The 22,265-nt window shown below is 39.4% G+C and overlaps 1 protein-coding gene across 2 annotated transcripts in view; it reads left to right on the top strand.

Annotated features, from left to right (window-relative positions):
- SDHAF3 (succinate dehydrogenase complex assembly factor 3) overlaps positions 1-21,268 on the top strand; it is an 89,015-nt gene extending 67,747 nt beyond the window's left edge. Inside the window, exons 2-3 of one of the 2 annotated variants that reach the window (XM_070369816.1) lie at positions 13,580-13,603; positions 17,464-21,268. In XM_070369816.1, coding sequence (XP_070225917.1) covers positions 13,580-13,603; positions 17,464-17,667 — 228 coding nt within the window. In that variant the 3' untranslated portion in view covers positions 17,668-21,268. The remainder of the gene's footprint in view (positions 1-13,579; positions 13,604-17,463) is intronic. The other variant, XM_005887122.2, reaches the window with a different exon arrangement.
- Positions 21,269-22,265: the final 997 nt, after the last annotated feature.

Here is a 22,265-nt window from a genome sequence, read left to right as displayed (position 1 = left end):
GACTATCCAGTTTTGCCAACACCATCTGTTGAAGAGACCGTCCTATTTCTGTTGTATAGTTTTGACTCCTTTGTCATAAATGAGTTGACCACATATAAGTGTGTTTACCTCTGGGCTCTCATTTCTGTTCCATTGATCTATGTATCTGTGTGTGTTTTTTTTTTTTTTCTCAGTTTCCATTTTTTTTTTCCCCTGTAGTTTTTGCTTCGGCTCTGGATTTCTGTTTTATAGTTATGATGAGGTTTGTATAGAATGTCTCATAAGTTAAAATAGTCCTTTCTCTGATGATAGCTTCTTGTCTTCATTTGCCTATATGGGTTCTGGCCTTTTCCTCTCCTCTGCCACCCTTGTTTTTGTTGTCTCAAATTATCCTTTTTTATGTTGTGAGTTTATTACCAAATCGAAGTAGCTATAGTTACTGTTACTGCTTTTTTTTCCTCTTTAACATTTATGCTTTAATTTTTTTTATTTTGTGGAAAAACCTATTTTGAGGCTTGAAAGTTCTAATGCAGTTCTGAGAATATAAAGAAGTATTGTTTTTAAAAAAAGCAAACAGGAAAGTAATGTGTAATATAGTATTATTAACTAAAGTATAGATTTTTTCAGATTTCACAAAATTTTATGCTTGTGTCCATTATTTGTTTTCATACCTTATTCAAAATTCTGCACTCTGGTTAGTTGCATAGAGCAACTCAGTTGCATGCCACAAGTTCTGATAAATTCTCTTTTCACTTAAATTCTGTTACAGGTATTTTCTAATTTTACTTGTTATAGCTTCTTAGATACACCCATCATTTAAAAATGGACATTTATTTTCCAAATACATGGGATTTTTAAAGTATCTTTACTAAATTTTCATTTAAGTGCATTCTTCTTGGCAATCACCTACTGTGTTTTTTCAGTCTTTTAACTTTATCGAGGCTTCCAGTGGCTAAGTCAAAGATCTCTCTTGATAAGTGTCACACTGCACTTGAAAATATGTAAGTTACTTTTGAGTATCTTTTGATACTGATTTCTAACATAATTTAGTGATAAGAGAACAGACTCAATATGATTTCAGTACCTTTAGACCATGAAATTTTTGCATCTTGTGTTACGTCCCTGAATGTGTTCCAGTGTCTCCTGATTTGTAGTCTCTTGAATAGAATTTATATCATGCTGTTATGTGAAAATTGTATAAATCTTAATTGTGTTGAATTAGTTCATAGTACTTTTCAGGTTTATATCCTTCTACTTCTCTGTATGTTCATTCTATTAGTTTTTTAAAGTTTGATACTGAAACTCCCAACTAAAAATCTTAATTTTCTACTTAAAAATAATTATAATATATTGTAGAACTATATGTAATTTTGCTCTGTATTTTCCAAGTCTCCTATAAATGTGTTATCATACTTTCATAATTTAAAAGAGAAAAAAAAAACACCTGATATAGAGTTGAAATCTTTGATTTCTGCCTACTCATCACTTTATTCAGAGTCCTCTGTACTCTTGTCTTTTGTTTCTTGTAGAAGAGCTCCTTTCTACATTTCTTGTAAGGCAGGTCTGATGTTGAACTCCTTCAGCTTTTGTTTGACGGGAAAGTATTTGTCCTGCATACCTGCATAACTTTGCTGGCTAGAGGGTCTTTGGCTGACAGTGCTTGTCTTTGAGAATTTTGACCTTTTCATTTCACTGTCGCCTGGGCTGTGGCATCTGCTCATTTCCTAGTGGTGGTGCCTTTGTCGGTTACCATATGTTTTTTTCCTGGCTGCCTCTAAATTTCATTATTGACTTTGACAGTTTTAATATAGTGTGTCTTGGAGATGTATTTTTGCACTGAGGTGATTATGTGTTCTTGTAGGTTCATGGACTTGTATATCCAATTCCTTTTGGGGATTGGGAAGTTCTCAGCTATTATTTCTTCAGACAAACTATGCTTCCTTCTCAGGTGCTTGTTATCCTAATGTTGCCTTTCCTAAAAGAGTCAGATAGTTCTTACAGAATTTCTTCTTTTTAAAAAATATTTTACTTATTTATTATTGAAGAGTATTTGATTTACAGTATTAGTTTCTGCTGTACAGCATTGTGAATCAGCTATACATATGTCCACACTTTTTCTGATTATTTCCTCTTATTAGGTCATTACAGAGTATCAAGTACAGTTCCCTGTGCTGTATATTACAGTCGGGTCCTTATTAGTGATCTGTTTCATATGTAGTGGTGTATATATGTCAGTCCCAATCTCCCAGCTTATCCCTGCCCTCCCACTTTCTCTCTCAGTAAACCATAGGTTTGTTTTTTACATCTGTGACTCTCTTTCTGTTTTGTGAATAAGTTCATTAATACTTCTTTTTTAGATTCCACGTATAAGCAACATCATGATATCTGCTTTCCCTGACCTCACTCAGTGTGACAGTCTCTAGGTCCATCCATGTTGCTGCAAAGGGCATGATTTCTTTTTTCTCTTTTTGATGACCTATTCCTCTGCTGGTTCATTTGAAGTAGCAAACGTCTTTCTTCTTTAGGTAGTTTTTGGTTTGGGTTTTTTGTTTTTGTTTTGGTTCTAAGGAGTCAACAGTTTAGAAATTAGAGTCTTTTTTTGCCAGTGGGTGGTACTATAACACAAACTTTTTGTTTTTCTTAACCTTAGCTGCCTCTGGTTATGTTTGAGCCTTGGCACTGTGCACCTCTGTCACAGGTGTTGCCCATTGACATTGTTGGTGTGTTGCTGCTGTGGCATTGCTGGCATTGCCACCTGGGACACTGGGATGGTGACTGCTTCTGCTGTGTCCAGGATCTCTCAAGCCGCAGGCCCTGCCACAGGTGGGGAGGAGCTGGGGCAAGGTTGCCCTTGCTGTGTCTGGGATTGTTGTCTTTGCAGGCAGCACTGCTCTGGGCAAGGGGTCAGAGTTGTGGGTGCCTCTGTACCTGAAGGAATGGCGTCATAGGCCCCTCTGCCACTGCTGTCCAGTTATTTGTGACCATGAGAGCCACTGTGGCCAGGAGGCTGGAGTCACATGTGCTACCTCCTCTGCTGCTACTGGCTTCCCTAGGGCTGTGGGCTCAGCTGCTGCGACCAAGTAGCTGGAATGGCAGGCACTGCCTTTGTATTCTGGAGAAGGCAATGGCACCCCACTCCAGTACTCCTGCCTGGAAAATCCCATGGACGGAGGAGCCTGGTGGGCTGCAGTTCCTGGGGCTGCTAGAGTCGGACACGACTGAGCGACTTCACTGTCACTTTTCACTTGCATGCATTGGAGAAAGAAATGGCAACCCACTCCAGTGTTCTTGCCTGGAGAATCCCAGGGACGGGGGAGCCTGGTGGGCTGCCATCTATGGGGTTGCTCAGAGTCAGACACGACTGAAGCGACTTAGCAGCAGCAGCAGCAGCAGCCTTTGTATTCCTCTGGTCTGTTTCCTCTGTGTGTTCCAGTCTACCCACCTTTAGGTGTTCCGATGTGTGAAACTCTGGCATCACAGCGTGTTGGGCAGAGGTACCTTTGTTGAGTGCAGATGTTTAGTGGTTGCAGATTAAAGAGGAGAGACAAAGGTAGCATCTCACTTCATCACGATGCTTTCAGTACCACTCATTACTGGTGGTGTTAATCGTGATCATTTGCTCAGTCTTCTAGATTTCTCCACTGTTAAGTTGATGTTTTTTCTTTATTGATTCTAAGACTGGGGTTGTTTGTTTTTGTCTTTTCAGAGTCTCCATTTCTCTAATGGAATTTCCAGAGTGATATTTCACATATTCTGTAAGTTGTCTTAAAAGTAGAGGCTTATTCCGTACAGACTGATTTTCAGTGTAGGTGGTTAAGTACTTCCATCAGGTGGTGGTGGTTTGGTCGCTAAGTTGTGTCCTACTCTTGTGACCCCATGGACTATAGCCTGCCAAGCTCCCCTGTCCATGGAATTTTCCAGGCAAGAATACTGGAGTGCATTCCCATTTCCTTCTCCAGGGGATCTTCCCAACCCACGGATCAAACTCAGGTCTCTTGCATTGCAGGCAGATTCTTTACTGACTGAGCCACCAGGGAAGGTACTTCTATCAGGAGGCCATGATATCTGATTGTTTCTCTTGTGTTATTCCTTTAGTTTTTTAGGTCTCAAATCTGGTTTAAAAGAAAATCAATACAGTTTATTCGTAAAAAAATCTTTGCCAGCATTTTGCTGATACTTTGATGTAATTTTATTACACTGATAGCTTATTTTTAAATCTTTTAAAGTCATATTATAAAAGATTCTGTCTAGTTTGTTCCCAGTAATTCAGTGGTATCAGTTGATTTCAGACTATAGACAAGTTGAATTCATAGGTAGAGAATAAAAGTACAATGAAGTCATAACTAGTCTCTCAAAATATTTGTAATTATTATCCCTATAAGACTAGGTACCCTGGTACTCTAGGTCCTCTGCTTTTTCAAAAACTCTAGTGAGAAGCAGAATTAGCAAGCCACACTTAATTTGCCTTTTTGGTAACAATTTGTTATCATAGCATGAAGGGTAGTTTTTCTCGTTACAAAAGTTCCCTGACGTGTTTCTGTAGTTTACTGCTGTATTAGTTTCCTGGGACTGCTGTGACAAATTAGCACAACTTGGTGACTTAACAACGGAATTTTATTCTCTCACACAGTTCTGGAGGCTGTATGTCCTAATCAAGACATTGGGGGTTCTCAGCGAGAATCTGCTTTGCTGCTCTTGGCTTCTAGAGGCTGGGGGCATTCCTTGACTTGTGGCGACACCATCCTGTGTTCACGACACCTGCTCCTCTGGCGTATCTAATTTCTCTCAGCCTCCCTCCTTTAAGAACATGTGTGATGATATTTAGAGCACACCAGGATAATCTCCTCGGTGCAGAGATTCTTAATTTAAATACATCTGCAGACTGTGTGCTGTATAAAGTAACACTCACTGGTTTCAAGACTTGTTATCTTTGGAGGACACCATTCAGCCCACTACATCTTCTCTCACTATACTCAAAGACTCTTTCTTTGTTTGACGGCTTTCCTTAATGTCTTTTTTGTCTTAAAATCTGTCTTATCTGATATATAGCTACCCTAGCTTTGTTTTGGTTTCCACTTGCATGGAATATCTTTTTCCACGTGTCTTTGTGTGTCCTTAAAGCTGAATTGAGTTTCTTATAGGCAGCATATAGTTAGGTCCATTTTTTAATCCATTCAGCCCTCTGTATCTTTTGATTGAGTAATTCAGTTTATTTACATTTAAAATAACTATTGATAGATATGGACTTACTATTGACATTTTGTTAATTGTTTTCTGTTTTGTGATTCTTTGGTTACTTTTCATTCTCTCTCCCTTTGTAATCTGAGGATTTTCTGTAGTGATATTGTTAGATTTCCTTTGTCTTTTGTGAATCTCATAGATTTTTGCTTTGTGTTTACTGTGAAGCTTATATGAAACATTTCAGATTATTTTAAGCTGATAACATCAAATGCACACTAAAACTCCACGCTTTTCACTCCTCTACTCCATGTTTTCTATTTTTGATTTCACAATTTGTACCATTTTACCATCTGTATCCATTAATAATTTTTAAATACTTTTGTGTTTCAACTTCATACTAGATTTATAACTGATTTATCCACCATCATTATAACATTAGAGTATTCTCAGTTTGGTGGCACTAATGGTAAAGAATCCACCTGCCAATGCAGGAGACATAAGACATGCAGTTCCAATCCCTAGGTTGGGAAGAGCCCCAGGAGAAGGAAATGGCAACATGCTCCAGGAAAATTCCATGGACAGAGGAACCTGGCGGGCTACAGTCCATGGGGCTGCAAGGAGTTGGACACAACTGAGCACCCTATACTACTGCACTACTTACCTTGACCAGTGACATTTGTGTTTCTGTGTTTTCCTGTTATTTATTAGCATCCTTTTGTTTCAGCTGGATAGGTCTTTTATCAATTCTTGTGAGGCTGATCTAATACTCATGAACTCTTTCAGCTTTCATGTCTCTGGAAAACTTTTTCTCTCTCCTTCAATTCTGAGCTGGGTAGAATATTATGAATTGACTTTTTTTTTTCTTTTTTCTTTTAGCACTTTGCAGGCAAGAAGAAAGTAACACAATGTAGTCAAAGTACCTACTGAAAAATCTGCTTAAGTCTTATGGGTGGTGTACATAACATAACAAGTTTTTGTTGTTGTTGTTGCTCTTAAGATTCTGTCCTTTAATTTTTTATAATGCTGACTTTGAAAAATACATAATGTGAGAGTTATGAGTTAAGTTTTACTGGCAATATGAGGACTATAGCCCAGGAGATAGCGTTTCAGATAGCTCTGAGAAACTGCTCCAAAGAGATAAGGGGAAGGTCAGTATGTATGTGATCTTGGTGAAGAGGGAATACTTGTAATCAAGCACATATTTTTTGCAGAAGAGATTTCTCCTAGTCACGAGGAGCAAACATCATCATGAAGGAATTTAGTGCTTTTCTGGATATGAGGAGATGCAAGAATTGGGCTCCTGAATATATCTATGTGAAGACCTGTTCTGCCAGTTTTCCAGAGCACAGAGTGCCTCATTTCTGCCTCCACCCTGAACTCCCCTCAGGGGTGTTGAAGGTCAGCAGCTGCAGTGGCCATGACTTAGTCTTGTAGAGGTAGGTGGCAAGTGCCCATGGCAGGTGCCGGTTTGTAGTTGACAATAAGTTAATCATAGTGTGTCTTTGTCTTATGGATTCATCTTGTTTTCTGGGATTCCTGGCTCTGGACATTTGTTTTCTTTTCCATGTTAGGGAAGTTTTCGGGCATTATTTCTTTAAATATGCTTTCTCCCCCTTTTCTGTCTTTTCTCCTTCCATTATCCCTGGTAATGCAAATATTGATTCAAAGATGTTGTACCAGAAGTCCCTTAAGCTGTCTTCACTATTTTTCATTTTGTTCCTCTGAGTGGATGAATTTCACTGTCCTCTTGTGGAGTTCACTCATCTTTTCCCCCTCTATATCATCTAATCTGTTTCTGAACCTCTCTGTGGAGCTTTTCATTTGTTATTGTATTCTTCAGCTCTGTGATTTCTGTTTAGTATTTTCTTATATTTTTCTCTTTGTTGAAATTCACTTTATTCATGCATCATTCTCCTGACCTTGATAAGCATCTTTATTGTCATCATTTTGAGCTCTTTATAAGGTAAATCACTTATCTCCATTTTATTAATAAGGCTTTTCCCCTGGGGTTTTATCTTGTTTTTTATTTGGAACATATTTATTCATTTTCTTGGACTCCGTGTTGATTTCTGTGCATTAGATAAAACAGTTAATTTCCTCCATTCCTGAACGAGCGGCCCTGTTTAGGAGATGAAGCTTATCGTTCAACCTTCCCTGTCTTTTGTCTCTGAAACTTTTGCGATTGTCTAAGGAGCCCTCTGTGTCTTAATGGCTCTGGGTACTTGGGGTGTGCCAACTCATATCAGTGTCCCGAAGTGGGATCTCAGTCAGTACCTCGATGCACACTGTTTAGAATTTGGGCCATCAGGCAAGGGCTTTAGAGTATGCAGATAGATCTCTTTCAGGGGAAGATTGGGAGGTGGGCGTTTCTGCCTACTCTGTCTGCACGGAAGCCCTGGATGGTGGTTACCGATTGTTCCCTCTTTTACTAATGTCCTTCTGAAACAGTGAAAGCAAGCCTAAGTGGCCACCAGAACCAGGCTGTCAAGAGATGTGTCCTCTTGGCAGCAGCTATGAAGATTGGGACAGCAGACCTGTGCGCAGGCTGCTTTTATAGTTACTGACAACCTGGGAGCATGGGACAAGCTGGGAGTGTACCAGGATGGTGCCTGCCTATTTGCAGATCCTCAGGGCTGAGATGGGGTTTATGGGGAGAATGTCTCAGCCTCTTACCTGTTTCAGTGTGGATTTTTTTTTATTTATCCAGTATGTAAGAGTCATGCAGCTAGTTTCTGCATTGTTTTTCAGAGGGAATTGTTCCATATGTAGTTGTGGATTTGGTGTGTTTGTGGGAAGAGAGGCATTCAGGAGCCTTCTTTTGTTACCTATCATCTTTAACTGGGACCACCTCTTCACACTTCTTTGTGAAATGCATTTCTAGTTTTCTCAAGAAACATAGAGTTGCATTGAAACATATGCATTACCATGTGTAAAATAGGTAGTGGGGATTTGCTGTATGACACAGGGAGCTCAACCCGGTGCGCTGTGACAACCTAGAGGGGCGGGATTGGGGGGGTGCGGGGGTAGGGAAGATGGGGGAAGGAGGTTCAAGACGGAGGGGACATACTTATGGCAGGGCAGAGCCGCAGGAGACATGGGTTAGATCCCTGGGTCCAGAAGATCCCCTGGAGGAGGGATGGCAACCTACCCCAGAATGCCATGGACAGAGGAGCCTGCTGGGCTACAGTCCATAGGGTCACAGAGAGTGGGACACGACCGAAGTAACTTAGCATGCACACATGGCTGCTTCATGTTGTAATGCAGAAACCAACACAAGGATGTTAAACAATTATCCACCAGTTAAAAATAAAATTTAAAAAATTTAGATAAGCATTAATTTGTTACCTTATTATAAATTATACCCCAGTGAAAATATTCTGGTATTTTACATTTTTAAACTTATAAGTGTAAAATTAGAAAAAATTCCAAAATATACAGGAAGAAGAAAATTATATACATGTGTGTATCCACCACCCACATTTAATACTGACATTTTACAGTATTTGCTTTAGGTTAGCCTTTTAAAAAGCAAATTGAATACTAAAAGTACAGCTAAAACTTTATCCCAGTCTTTGCCTCTGCAGAATAAGGAAGGAGGAAATCAGTGTCCTGACGTTGGTATCTCTTTCCATACTTGTTTTCATTTATTTTGAGCATATGTATGTATCTACAAAGAATATATATTTTCTATACATGTGGTCATACTGTTTATAAATTTCTTTATGATTTTAATTTATGGATCCTTTTCAACAATCTGACTACTATATGCCTAGGTGTGTCTTCATTTGAATCTATCTTGTTTGGGGCTTGCTAAGTTTTATGAACCTATATACATATTTTTCAGATATTGATTTTCCAAAAATATTTTTGCCTCATTTTCCTGTGGGATTCCACCGAAACATGTTTTTGACACTGTCCCACAGATATTTGATCTTAAGTTCATTTTTAATAGCTTTCCAGATTGGACAACTTCTCTGTTATACTTTCAAGTTCATTGGATCTTTTCTCAATGCCAGTATGCTATTAACATTCAGTGATAATGTATAACATTCAGTGTATAAACACCCACAGGAGACTTGCCTGTGGGTGTCCGGGAGTCTCTGGTGAAGGTGTGGGTTGGTGGTGGCCTGCTGCAGGGCTGGGGGCATGGACTGTAGCAGTACATGCATAGGATCTTTTGAGGGAAGTCACCATTATCTTCATTACCTCCACCATAGTTTGGCCCCAGGTAAATAGAAGAGAGGGAACACAGCTCCACCCATCAACAGAAAATTGGATTTAAGATTTACTGAGCATGGCCCCGCCCATCAGGACAAGACCCAGTTTCCCTCTCAGTCAGTCTATCCCATCATAAGCCTCTTACCCTTCTCCATCAGAGGGCAGAGAGACTGAAGCCACAATCACAGAAAACTAACCAGTCTAATCACATGGACCACAACCTTGTCTAACTCAGTGAAACTATGAGCCATGCCATGTAGGGCCACCCAAGATGGACAGGTCATGGTGGAGAGTTCTGACAGAATGTGGTCCACTGGAGAAGGGAATGGCAAACCACTTCGGTATTCCTGCCTTGAGAACCCCATGAACAGTATGAAAAGGCAAAAACATACGACACTGAAAGATGAACTCCCAGGTCAGTAGGTGCCCAATATGTTACTGAAGATCAGTAGAGAAATAACTTCAGAAAGAATGAAGAGACGGAACCAAAGCAAAAACAACACACAGTTGTGGATGTGACTGGTTATTGAAAGCAAGGTTTGACGCTGTAAAGAGCAATATTTCATAGGAACCTGGAATGTTAGGTCCATGAATCAAGGCAAATTGGAAGTGGTCAAATAGGAGATGGCAAGAGTGAACATCAACATTTTAGGAATCAATGAACTAAAATGGACTGGAATTGGTGAGTTTAACTCAGATGACCATTATATCTACTACTGCGGGCAGGAATCCCTTAGAAGAAATGGAGTAGCCATCGTGGTCAACAAAAGAGTCCAAAATGCAGTACTTGGAAGCAATCTCAAAAACGACAGAATGATCTCTGTTCATCTCCAAGACAAACCACTCAATATCACGGTAATCCAAGTCTATGCCCTAACCAGTAATGCTGAAGAAGCTGAAGTTGAATGGTTCTATGAAGACCTACAAGACCTTTTAGAACTAACACCCAAAAAAGATGTCCTTTTCATTATTGGGGACTGGAATGCAAAAGTAGGAAGTCAAGAAACACCGGAGTAACAGGCAAATTTGGCCTTGAAGTACAGAATGAAGCAGGGCAAAGGCTAATAGAGTTCTGCAAAGAGAACACACTGGTCATAGCAAACACCCTCTTCCAACACACAAGAGAAGACTCTATACATGGACATCACCAGATGGTCAACACCGAAATCAGATTGATTATATTCTTTGCAGCCAAAGATGGAGAAGCTCTATACAGTCCTCAAAAACAAGACCGGGAGCTGACTGTGGCTCAGATCATAAACTCCTTATTGTAAAATTCAGACTTAAATTGAAGAAAGTAGGGAAAACTACTAGACCATTCAGGTATGACCTAAATCAAATCCCTAACAAATGTGGGATTATACAGCAGAAGTGAGAAATAGATTTAAGGGACTAGATCTGATAGAGTGCCTGATGAATTATGGACAGAGGTTTGTACATTGTACAGGAGATGGGGAGCAAGACCATCCCCAAGAAAAAGAAATGCAAAAAGGCAAAATGGTTGTCTGAGGAGGCCTTACAAATAGCTGTGAAAAGAAAAGAAGTGAAAAGCAAAGGAGAAAAAGAAAGATATACCCATTTGAATGCAGAGTTCCAGAGAATAGCAAAGAGAGATAAGAAAGCCTTCCTCAATGATCAGTGCAAAGAAATAGAGGAAAACAATAGAATGGGAAAGACTAGAGATCTCTTCAAGAAATTAGTTGCTGAGGGAACATTTCACACAAAGATGGGCTCAATAAAGGACAGAAATGGTAGGGACCTAACAGAAGCAGAAGATATTAAGAAGAGGTGGCGAGAACACACAGAAGAACTATACAAAAAAGATCTTCACAACCCAGATAATCATGATGGTGTGATCACTCACACTCACCTAGAGCCAGACATCCTGGAATGTGAAGTCAAGTGGGTCTTAGGAAGCATCCCTATGAACGAAGCTAGTGGAAGTGATGGAATTCTAATTGAGCTATTTCAAATCCTGGAAGATGATGCTGTGAAAATGCTGCACTCAATATGCCAGCAAATTTGGAAAACTCAGCAGTGGCCACAGGACTGGAAAAGGTCAGTTTTCATTCCAATCCCTAAGAAAAGCAATGCCAAAGAATGCTCAAACTACCGCACAATTGCACTCATCTCACACACTACCAAGGTAATGCTCAAAATTCTCCAAGCCAGACTTCAACAATATGTGACCCGTGAACTTCCAGATGATCAAGCTGGTTTTAGAAAAGGCAGAGTAACCAGAGATCAAATTGCCAACATCTGCTGGATCATCAAAAAAGCAAGAGAGTTCCAGTAAAACATCTGCTTTATTGACTATGCCAAAGCCTTTGTGTGGATCACAATAAACTATGGAAAATTCTGAAAGAGATGGGAATACCAGACCACCTGACCTGCCTCTTGAGAAATCTGTATGCAGGTCAGGAAACAACAGTTAGAACCAGATGTGGAGCAACAGACTGGTTCCAAATAAGGCAAAGGAGTATGTCAAGGCTGTATATTGTCACCCTGCTTATTTAACTTATATGCAGAATACATCATGAGAAACGCTGGGCTGGAAGAAGCACAAGCTGGAATCAAGATTGCTGGGAGAAATATCAATAACTTCAGATATGCAGATGACACGACTGTTACGGCAGAAAGTGAAGAGGAACTAAAAAGCCTCTTGATGAAAGTGAAAGAGGAGAGTGAAAAAGTTGGCTTAAAGCTCAACATTCAGAAAACGAAGATCATGGCATCTGGTCCCATTACTTCATGGCAAATAGATGGAGAAACAGTGGAAACAGTGTCCGACTTTATTTTTCTGGGCTCCAGAATCACTGCAGATGGTGACTGCAGCCATGAAATTAAAAGATGCTTACTCCTTGGATAAAAAGTTGTGACCAACCTAGACAGCATATTAAAAAGCAGAGACATTACTTTGCCAACAAAGGTCTGTCTAGTAAAGGCTATGGTGTTTCCAGTAGTCATGTATGGATGTGAGAGTTGGACTATAAAGAGAGCTGAGCACCAAAGAATTGATGGTTTTGAACTGTGGTGTTGGAGAAGTCCTTGGACTGCAAGGAGATCCAACCAGTCCGTCCTAAAGGAAATCGGTCCTGAATGTTCATTGATGTTGAAGGTGAAACTCCAGTACTTTGGCCACCTGATGCGAAGAACTGACTCATTTGAAAAGACCCTGATGTTGGGAAAGATTGAAGGTGAGAGGAGAAGGGAACGACAGAGGATGAGATGGTTGGATGGCATCACCGACTCAATGAACTTGAGTCTGAGTAATCTCCAGGAGTTGGTGATGGACAGGAAGGCCTGGCCTGCTGCAGTCCATGGGGTCACAAAGAGTCGGACACGACTGAGCGACTGAACTGAACTGAACAGTCAGTGAAGATTTTTAAGTTTCCAACAGTGCATTTAAGAGTTCTAGAGTTTTTATTTGGTTCTTACAGTTTTTTACTTGTGCTGAGATTTCTCATCTGTGCATTTATTATGACCATATTTTATTTTATATATTTAAACATACTCATAATAGCTACTTTAGAATCCTTTGCTGCTAATTTTAATGTCTGAGTCATTTCAGGCATTGTCTTTTCTCTTGATTATCAGTCACATTTTCTGTTTCTTCATGTTTCTTGTGATTTTAGATTTTTTCTGGACACTGTGATGATATATAAATTGTAGAGACATTCTTCCACTATATTCTTTCAAAGTGTATTGAATGTTGTTTCATCAAGCAGTTAACTTGGTGTAACTTGTTCTCTAAATCTTTTTTTTATTTATTTATTTTATTTTATTTTATTTTTAAACTTTACAAATTGTATTAGTTTTGCCAAATATCAAAATGAATCCGCCACAGGTATACATGTGTTCCCCATCCTGAACCCTCCTCCCTCCTCCCTCCCCATACCATCCCTCTGGGTTGTCCCAGTGCACCAGCCCCAAGCATCCAGTATTGTGCATCGAACCTGGACTGGCGACTCGTTTCATATATGATATTACACGTATTTCAATGCCGTTCTCTAAATTCTGTGTTCACCTTGACAAGAACCACTGGAAGAATTATCTATTAGTTCTTTTTGCCTTAGCTGACCTTTGTCCTGGGCATACATAGTTAAGGGGTTAACTAGAGATTTTGTCAGAGTTTATTTACAGAATTTGGGGATCCTCTTTTGCAGATCTTTTTCTGAGATTTCCCTTTCTTATTTTTCAGCTCCTCCTGTTCTCCCACACTGCTGTGAGTCCTCAGTCACCTTGCAGTACCAACTGGCATCTTCCCTCAGGAAAAAAGTCATAAAAATGGCAACCTGACCCAGTGTTCTCTGCCATTCTCCATTCTGTCAAATCCTTTCTACTTTCTGACTGGTTGCTCTCCAGCGTCTTTGGATTGCTGTTGGATTATGTTTTGTCTGGACTTCATGTTACCTGTAGAAGGGTTGGTCTGAGAGAAGGCACTCCTCACATACCTTTTCTTTTTAGTGTGGTAGAAATATATTTAAAGTTTGCCTTTTAGCCTTTTAAGTGTACATTCAGGGGCGTTAATTGCATTTACAGTCTTGTTCATCAGTTCCCACTGTTTTTACCCCAAACATTTTCTTATCCAAATAGAGACTGTGTCCCAAAAGCAGTGCATCTCCGCCCGCTCTCCCCTACCCTCTGATAACCTCTAATATACTTTCTGTCTCAATAAAATTGCCTGTTCGACATGTTTCACATGAGTGGAATCCTACAATATTTGTTCTTTTATGTCTGGCTTATTTCAGTTTTAGCATGATGTTTTCAAGTTTCATCCATGTTGTAGAATGTATCAGAACTCTTTTTAAGCCTGAATACCGTTCCATCGTACAGATAGGTTTTATGTATCCATTGGTCTATTAATATCCATTTGGGTTGTTGCCACATACTTGCTGTGGTAAATAATGGATGCTGTAATGAATATGGATGTAAAAGTGTCTGTTTGAGTTCCTGCTTTCATTTATTTAGGGTATATATCTATTAGTAGAGTTGGATTATATGGTAATTCTTGAACTTCTTGAGGAACTAACTGCCAAACTGTTTTCCACAGTGGCTATACTATTTTATATTCCTACTAATAATTATAAGTTTGCAGTTTCTTCAGATTCTCGCCCACATGTATTTTCCTTTTATTTATTTATTATTATAGTCATCCTAGTGGGTATAAAGTGGTGTCTCATTGTGATTTTGATTTTTGTGTCTCTAATGACTGACTTGGAGAAGGCAATGGCACCCCACTCCAGCACTCTTGCCTGGAAAATCCCATGGACAGAGGAGCCTGGTAGGCTGCAGACCACTGGGGTCGCGAAGAGTCGGACACAACTGAGTGACTTCACTTTCACTTTTCCCTTTCATGCATTGGAGAAGGAAATGGCAACCCACTCCACTGTTCTTGCCTGGAGAATCCCAGGGACGGGGGAGCCTGGTGGGCCACCGTCTATGGGGTCACACAGAGCCGGACACGACTGAAGCGACTTAGCAGCAGCAGCAATGACTGACTGTGTTGAGTGTCTTTTCATGTTCTTGTTGATGGTTTATATATGTTTGGAGAAATGTCTATTCAAGTTTTCTGCCCATTTTTTGAATGGTCTTTTTTATTGTTAACTTGTCAGAATTCTTTATATATTCTGGTTATTAAATGCTTATCAGACATGGTTTGCAAATATTTTTTCCCATTCTGTAGTTTTTCCACTTTGAGTGTCTTCTGATGCACAAAAGTTTTTAATTTTGATGAATCCAATTTATCTAGTTTTTCTTTTCTTGTTTATACTTTTGCTATATTTTAGACTCCACTGCCAAATCCGAGGTCATGAAAATTCACTCATTTTTTTCTAGGAGTTTTATGATTTTAGCTTGTTCGTTTATGTTTTTCATCCATCTCACAGCATTAATTTCTATATATTGTGGGAGGTAGGGATGCAGCTTTACTCCTTTGCATGTGGAAATCCAGTTTTCCCAGCAGTATCTATTGAAGAGATATTCTTTCCCCCCATTGATGGACTTGATTGCCTTTATCAAAAGTCAGTTTGCCATATGTGTAAGGGTTTATTTCTGAACTCTCAGTTCTATTCCATTGGTGTATATATCTACCCTAAAGCCAGTATCACACTATTTTGATTATTTAGTGTAACTTTGTAGTAAGTTTTAAAATTGAGAACTGAATACTCCAACAGATTGTCTTGGCTATTCAAGGCTTCACATTTTCATATGAATTTGAGTTTTGGTTTTTCCATTTCTGTAAATGAATAACTTCTTAAAAAACTTGCTCTTTGGATTCTGATTACTTTAGAGATTTAATCAGGTCAATACAGACATTTAATTCACATAATGGCTTATAAAGAAGTGTCTAAACACTTGTCCTTTCTTCTGTTGAAGTACAATTGAATAGTTTCCAGTGTTTTGCTTTTATAAACAATGCCATAATGAATATTCTCTGCTTGATACTTGTCCATGTGTTGGAAAGTTTTGTTAGGACAGTAGTTCTCAACCTGGGCAGTTTTGTCTGCAAGAGAACATTGGCAGTGTTTGGCAGTGTTTGGAGACGTTTTTGACTATCAAGACTGAGGAGGAGTGCTACAGGCACGTAGCAGGTGGGGAGACCGGAAAGTGAAAGAGAAGTCGCTCAGTCGTGTCCGACTCTTTGTGACCCCATGGCCTGCAGCCTGCCAGGCTTCTCTGTTCATGGGATTTTCCAGGCAAGAATACTGGAGTGGGCTGCTATTTCCTTCTCCAGGAGATCTTCCCAACCCAGGGATGGAACCCAGGTCTCCCTCATTGTAGGCAGATGCTTTTACCGTCTGAGCCACCAGGGAGAGACCGGAGGTGCTGCTAAACATGCCACAGCGGTGGAGCAGATTCCCACCCACCCGACTACAAAGCATGATCCAAATTATACAATTTGTAAATAGTACCAAGGTTGAGAAACTCTGCTCTGGGGCATATACTTAGAAGTGGGATTTATAAAGCCCTAGAATGCTTCCCTGGTGGCTCAGGTGGTAAAGAATCTGCCTGCAAAGTTTGAGACCCAGGTTCGATCCCTGGGTTGGGAAGATCCCCTGGAGAAGGAAATGACAACCCACTCTAGTGTTCTTGCCTGGAGAATCCCATGGACAGGGGAGCCTGGTGGGCTGTGGTCCATGGGGTCACAAAGAGTTAGACACAACTGAATGACTAACACTTTGACTTTCAGGATGTGTACAGTTTTTTTGTTATTATATTAATGGATTTCTATAAAACATGAAGAAGATATTATTTCCAATTCAAGTAAAGGTTTTATTTGGAATACCTGGAATTAAAATGAAGGTTTCTTTGGTGATGCTGGTAATCCATCAGTTATAAGCAATTTAATTGTCTTAAACCAGATGAAATAGCAGCATTATCCAGAGTTCACTTAATTTGTTTACTTGCCCAGAGGGGGCACATAATTTTTTAACTTTGTGAACTGTACTTCCTGCCTGATTACAATGTTGATTTTAGAGTAAGAATCTGCTGCTAATTAATCTGTGCTGAACAATGGTTGACTGAATGAGAAAAAAATTACAGTGTTAAAAATGTAGAATTTTTTTTTCTGACAAAGATGTTTGTTAAATATTGAAAGCTTAAAGTTTGAAAAGTTTCTCTCTGTGATTTAAATTGGTTTTTAAATTGAAGACAGAGGAATGAACCTTAAGAATTTCGAGACTCACTTTTAAGCCTCTAAGACCCATAGTTCTGCATCTGAAAATGTGATGGGATTTATGCCTGGGAACTGTGTGCTTTTGTGTACGTGCCATTTTGCATATGATTTTGGGTGGTTTATGTGTGTTCCCGAAGCCTGTTTGTGGACCACTCCTACTCCCTTTGAAACTTCCAGATTTTCAGATTCAGGACTTTGGTAAAATTCTTAAAATGCTAATAATAAGATACAGGGTATTTGAAATTATCACTGAGTAGTGAAGACACAGCTATATATTGTTCATGTCTGATTTGCCAAATGCATAAGACTCGGTGGTAGAATTAAGTCCTTCAATGTTAAATGAATGAATACAGATCTTATTTTAACATCTATAACCTTCATTTTGTTGTTGTTGTTCTTTTTACTAGGCATATGCAGCAGTGCTGTGGCAACAAGCTAATGAAAGCAGACAAAATTCAACTGAAAAAGCGTGTTTTGGAATCTCCCTACCAGAAGAAAAACTTAATGACTTTCGTGATGAACAGATTGGACAATTGCAGGAACTGATGCAAGAGGCCACTAAACCCAACAGGCAATTTAATATCACTGAGTCTAGGAAACCAAAGCTTTAGTCTATATAATAAAGCTTAAAAAAGCATTTCAAGTTCAGAGCCCTCTAATTGGTTTTTAAAATTTGTTTCTTAAGCATTTAGGTTTTGAGAATGCCTGGTGTTAATGAAATATTCTTTTATTTGGGGATATTTTGAATGTTGTAATATACAAATCAGGATCATGAGTGGATGAAACTACATTTATTGAAGTAGTAACAGTTGCTGGATAGGATTTGTGTTTTGGACTACATAAGAAAGAATGGTTGTAAACTGGACAAGCTTGTGAAATTTTCCCCAAAATTTTACATGTAAATTTGTTTTAATGCTATTCATGTTTAAGCATTAATCTTGTGGCTCTAGCTGTATCAGATAAGTATATCATAATCATGATAGATACAGAATTCCATGTTCATTATTTAATTCCTATTTGCATGGAATACCTTTTTCTACCCTCTCACTTTCAGTATCCCTAGATCTGAAGTGGGTCTCTTATAAACAGCATTTATAGGGATCTTGTTTTTGTGTCCATTCAGCCAGTCTGTTTTTTGGTTGGAGCATTTAATCCATTAAGATTTAACGTAATTATCAATATATATGTTCTTACTGCCATTTTATTAATTATTTTGAATTTGTTTTTGTAGGTCTTTTTTTTTTTTTGGTTTATGTTTGCCATGAAGTTTTAATATAGCAGTCTATATTTTAAGTTGCTGGTCTCAAATGCATTTCCAGTGTCCTGCATTTGTACTCTCTTCTCTTCTCACAGTTATGGTTTTGATAGATTTGTGTGTGGATGATTGCCTACTTTTACTGTATGTTTGCCTTTATGGGTGAGCTTTCCTATTTGTAATTTTCTTATTTCTAGTTGTAGCCTTTTTCTTTTCTGTCTATAGAGTTCTTTAGCATTTGTTATAAAATTGGTTTAGTGGTACTGAATTCTCTTAGCTCTTGATTGTCTATAAAACTTCTGATTTCTCTGTCAAATCTGAATGAGAGCTTTGCTGGATAGACTATTATTGTGTAATGTGAAATTGCTCAGTTGTGTCTGACTCTTTGTGACCCCATAGACACTAGCCTGCACCAGGCTCCTACATCCATGGAATTTTCTAGGCAAGAGTACTGGAGTGGGTTGCCATTTCCTTCTCCAGGGAATCTTGACCCAGGGATTGAACCCAGGTCTCCTGCATTGATAGACAGACACTTTACTGTCTGAGCCACCAGGGAATCAAAAGAATATCTGGAGGTTGTGAAGACCTCACTAGACCTACTCCCATAATTTACATTTTAAGATTACAGGACTAGCCAGAAGGTTTTTTCCAGAGACTGTCCTCAAGCAGGATACATTATTGTTATATATCCTAAGAAATGTAGAGGGAAAAAAAGTTAGTCCTTTCTGCCTCCTTGAGAATTCCAGACCCCAGAGTATTATTAGTTGTAGGTTTTTCCCTTTCATTACTTTAAATAAATAAATCATGCCACTCCCTTCTGGCCTGCAGAGTTTCCACTGAAAAACTGCTAACATATAAGGAATCCCCATAAAGTTAATTGTTGCTTTCCCCTTGTTGCTGTTCATGTTCTCGCTTTGTCTTTAATTTTAATCAGATATTAATATGTGTCTTGGTGTGTTCCTCCTTGTGTTTATCCCTTTGGGTGGGGCCAGGTCTCAGTGTCAGAATGACGGCCTCCAGGAGAGCTCACACCAACAGGCATTTCCTGGGGCCCCCACCACCTGAGCCGCAAGAGACCCTCCAAGAGCAGCAGGTGGGTCTGGCCCGGGCTCCTGTGGAGCCACTGCTTTGTCCCGGGCCCCAGCGCATGTGAAGCCTTGTGTGCGCCCTTCCAGAGTGGAGGCTGTTTCGTGCAGTCCTGTGGAGCTCCTGCACTCGAGCCCTGCTGCCCTTCAGAACTCCGGGGGCTCCTCGCCCCCAGTGACAGACCCCGAAGGCTGGGGAGCCTGCCGTGGGGCCAGAAGCCTCACTCCTGTGGAAGAACATCTGTGATGTAATTACTTTCCAGATGCCAGTTGCCCACCAGCAGGTCTGGGATTTGATGATGATGTGAAAGTGCCCCTCCCCCTCTCAGTGTGACTTCTTCGTCTGTGGGTATAGAAAGTCTTTGGGGTTGGATTCAAGTCTAATTTGTCAATGGTTGTTCTGCAGTCAGTTGTGATTTTGGTGTTTTCATGAGAGGTGGTGACCTGAAGTCCTGCAAGGTTATTATTTAAATACATTGTTATCCTGAAAACTTCATCAATTCTGCTTTTAATAATACATAAGATTACTCTTTTAAGTATTCCTTCTTCCCAAGTCATTGTTTATTTACAATGAAAGGTTAAAAAGTAGCTTTAGAATTCAGATTTATACATGTTATCATTTGTCTAATAGATTATACAATGTATAATACATTTCTATGGTGTTTGTTAGTAACAGATGACCCCTTAAATAATTTGTAGTTACCTGGAGAATCCCATGGCCTAGTTCATGGTGAGATAAAAACACTTTTCATTATTTTTTTTCTTACACTTGATTTATAAACTGAAAAAATCAAATGAAAATACCATTCATATTCTAAAATGCTTAGGAGTTTTAAAAATATATTACACACTAAAATGACTTGGATATTAATTATGTATGTTTACTCTGAGATGAAGTGATCATTTTCAGATGCAGTTGTTTATATCAGCTTTTTAAAAAATTAATTCATATTTGCTCTGTTTTGCTGTCTTGCCCTTGTTAGTCCAAACTCTCACCTCTCTTACTTGGAATATTAAGAACTTACTGCTAATCATTTTCTCTGCATCCTCTGTGACCACATACAATCCATCTCATACAAATATCAGAGTAATATTTTTAAAATGTACATGTATGGCCGCCAGGCCCCTCAGTCCTTTCTTCCATCTATCTTGGAGTCAGTCTGTAGATGGATGGGTGAGGCTTTCTGCATAAGCTAAGTGGTCAGTAATTAGTCTTTACATTATAACAGGCTCTAGGAATAGACAGTGAACAATATAAAACTCTTACCCTGAAGTTTAAAATCTCAACTACTTGCAGGAATGCTGTTTCATCATAAACAGATACACTACTTCCTCAAAACTGTATAGTACTATTTTCAATTTGGTTATACTTTGTTTTTCTTGTTCTTTGGTTCCAGACTCCTATCTCTTCATCTCATGTCTGCCATCATCTTAGTGACCTTAGTATTAATCCACGTGGCCGACTTACCTAGTAAGCAGATGATTCTCTGTTGGTTTCACTAATGCAGCCACCCGTTTTCTTGGCTACACTTAAAACTGCTTTATGCAAAACTGAATAAAGCTTCAATTTTGAGATTATTAATTGCAGCATTCCATGCTTTTGTCATTGCTTTTTAATGTGATTAGATTTTCACTCCTGCTGTACCTGGTCATTCTTTCAGCAAATCCTTGTTGTCCTGGTGAACCTATCCGCAGAGCAGCAATGGAGACAGACACTGAGCACAGACTTCTGGACGTGGTTGGCAGGGAGGAGGGAGAGGGTGAGAGGCTCGGAGAAAGTAACCAGGAAACATATATTACCACATGTAAAATAGACAGCCAGTGGGAACTCGCTGTGTGACTCAGGGAACTCAAGCTGGGGCTCGGTAACAACCTAGAGGGGTGGGATGGGGAGGGATGTTCACGTGGGAGGGGACATGGGTAGACCTATGACTGATCCACGTTGATGTTTGGTGGAAACCAACACAATACTGTAAAGCAATGATCCTTCAATTAAAAATAGATAAATAAAATACCCGCTGAGAACCTTCATATGTCGGGCATCATTTTAGAGATGAATACAACACTTGTCAAAGACCAAATGTCTGTCCCTACGGAATTTACATCCTAAAGGAGAGGAACGAAATGCACAAAATAGGTAGGTGGTAAGAATCATGAAGAAAAATAAAGCAGGGGTGGGGGCCAGACATTATGAACGCTGACCCCCAGGGCACCACAGAGGCCCTGCAGTGGTGGTACCACGTATGCCAGGGTTTTCAGGAAACCACAGCTCTGTTGATTGGATGTCACACAGTACTTGCTTGAGGTAGTTCATAGTTTACTGTTTATTGCAACCTTCTTTTGGATGACGTATCTTTGTAAACCTGGGCTTTAGCAATTGATGTGAGAAAAGCAAATAGCACACAAAAATTAGTGACAGAAAATGTTCAGTATGATTACAATATTTGAAGCTGTGGTGTCCAACAGGTGCTAAATTGTTAGGCCTTTAATACTTCTGAGTTGTTTGAACTGTGTTCTGAAACTGTTGTGGAATTCCGTTTCATGGAGGTGTACCGTGCAAACTGGTGGAATCAGCAGTGTTGGAGAATGGTGTGTAACTGAACTCATTAGTCTTCTTACCACTCAGTTTGTTCCCTATTATTCCTTTATTACCTTCCTTTCCATCCCAATCTGCCCTAATTTCTGTGATCTTTCACTTCGGCCATGTAGCAATACCCTTGATGTCACTGCTTTTCTCTCATCTGCTGCTCCACCAAGGTAACCGCTCACTTGCCAAAATTAATAGTGTATTCATCAGTATAAGATTGATATGTTACCCTGTGAGACTTGAGAATGTTGTTTACTCTCTCCTGCTTTTAAATCACTACTG

Source organism: Bos mutus, chromosome 4, assembly GCF_027580195.1.
Source record: "Bos mutus isolate GX-2022 chromosome 4, NWIPB_WYAK_1.1, whole genome shotgun sequence".
Classification (NCBI taxonomy): Eukaryota; Metazoa; Chordata; class Mammalia; order Artiodactyla; family Bovidae; genus Bos; species Bos mutus.
The sequence above is the reverse complement of the archived record's forward strand: the minus strand, read 5'-3'. Positions and strand labels throughout refer to the sequence as shown.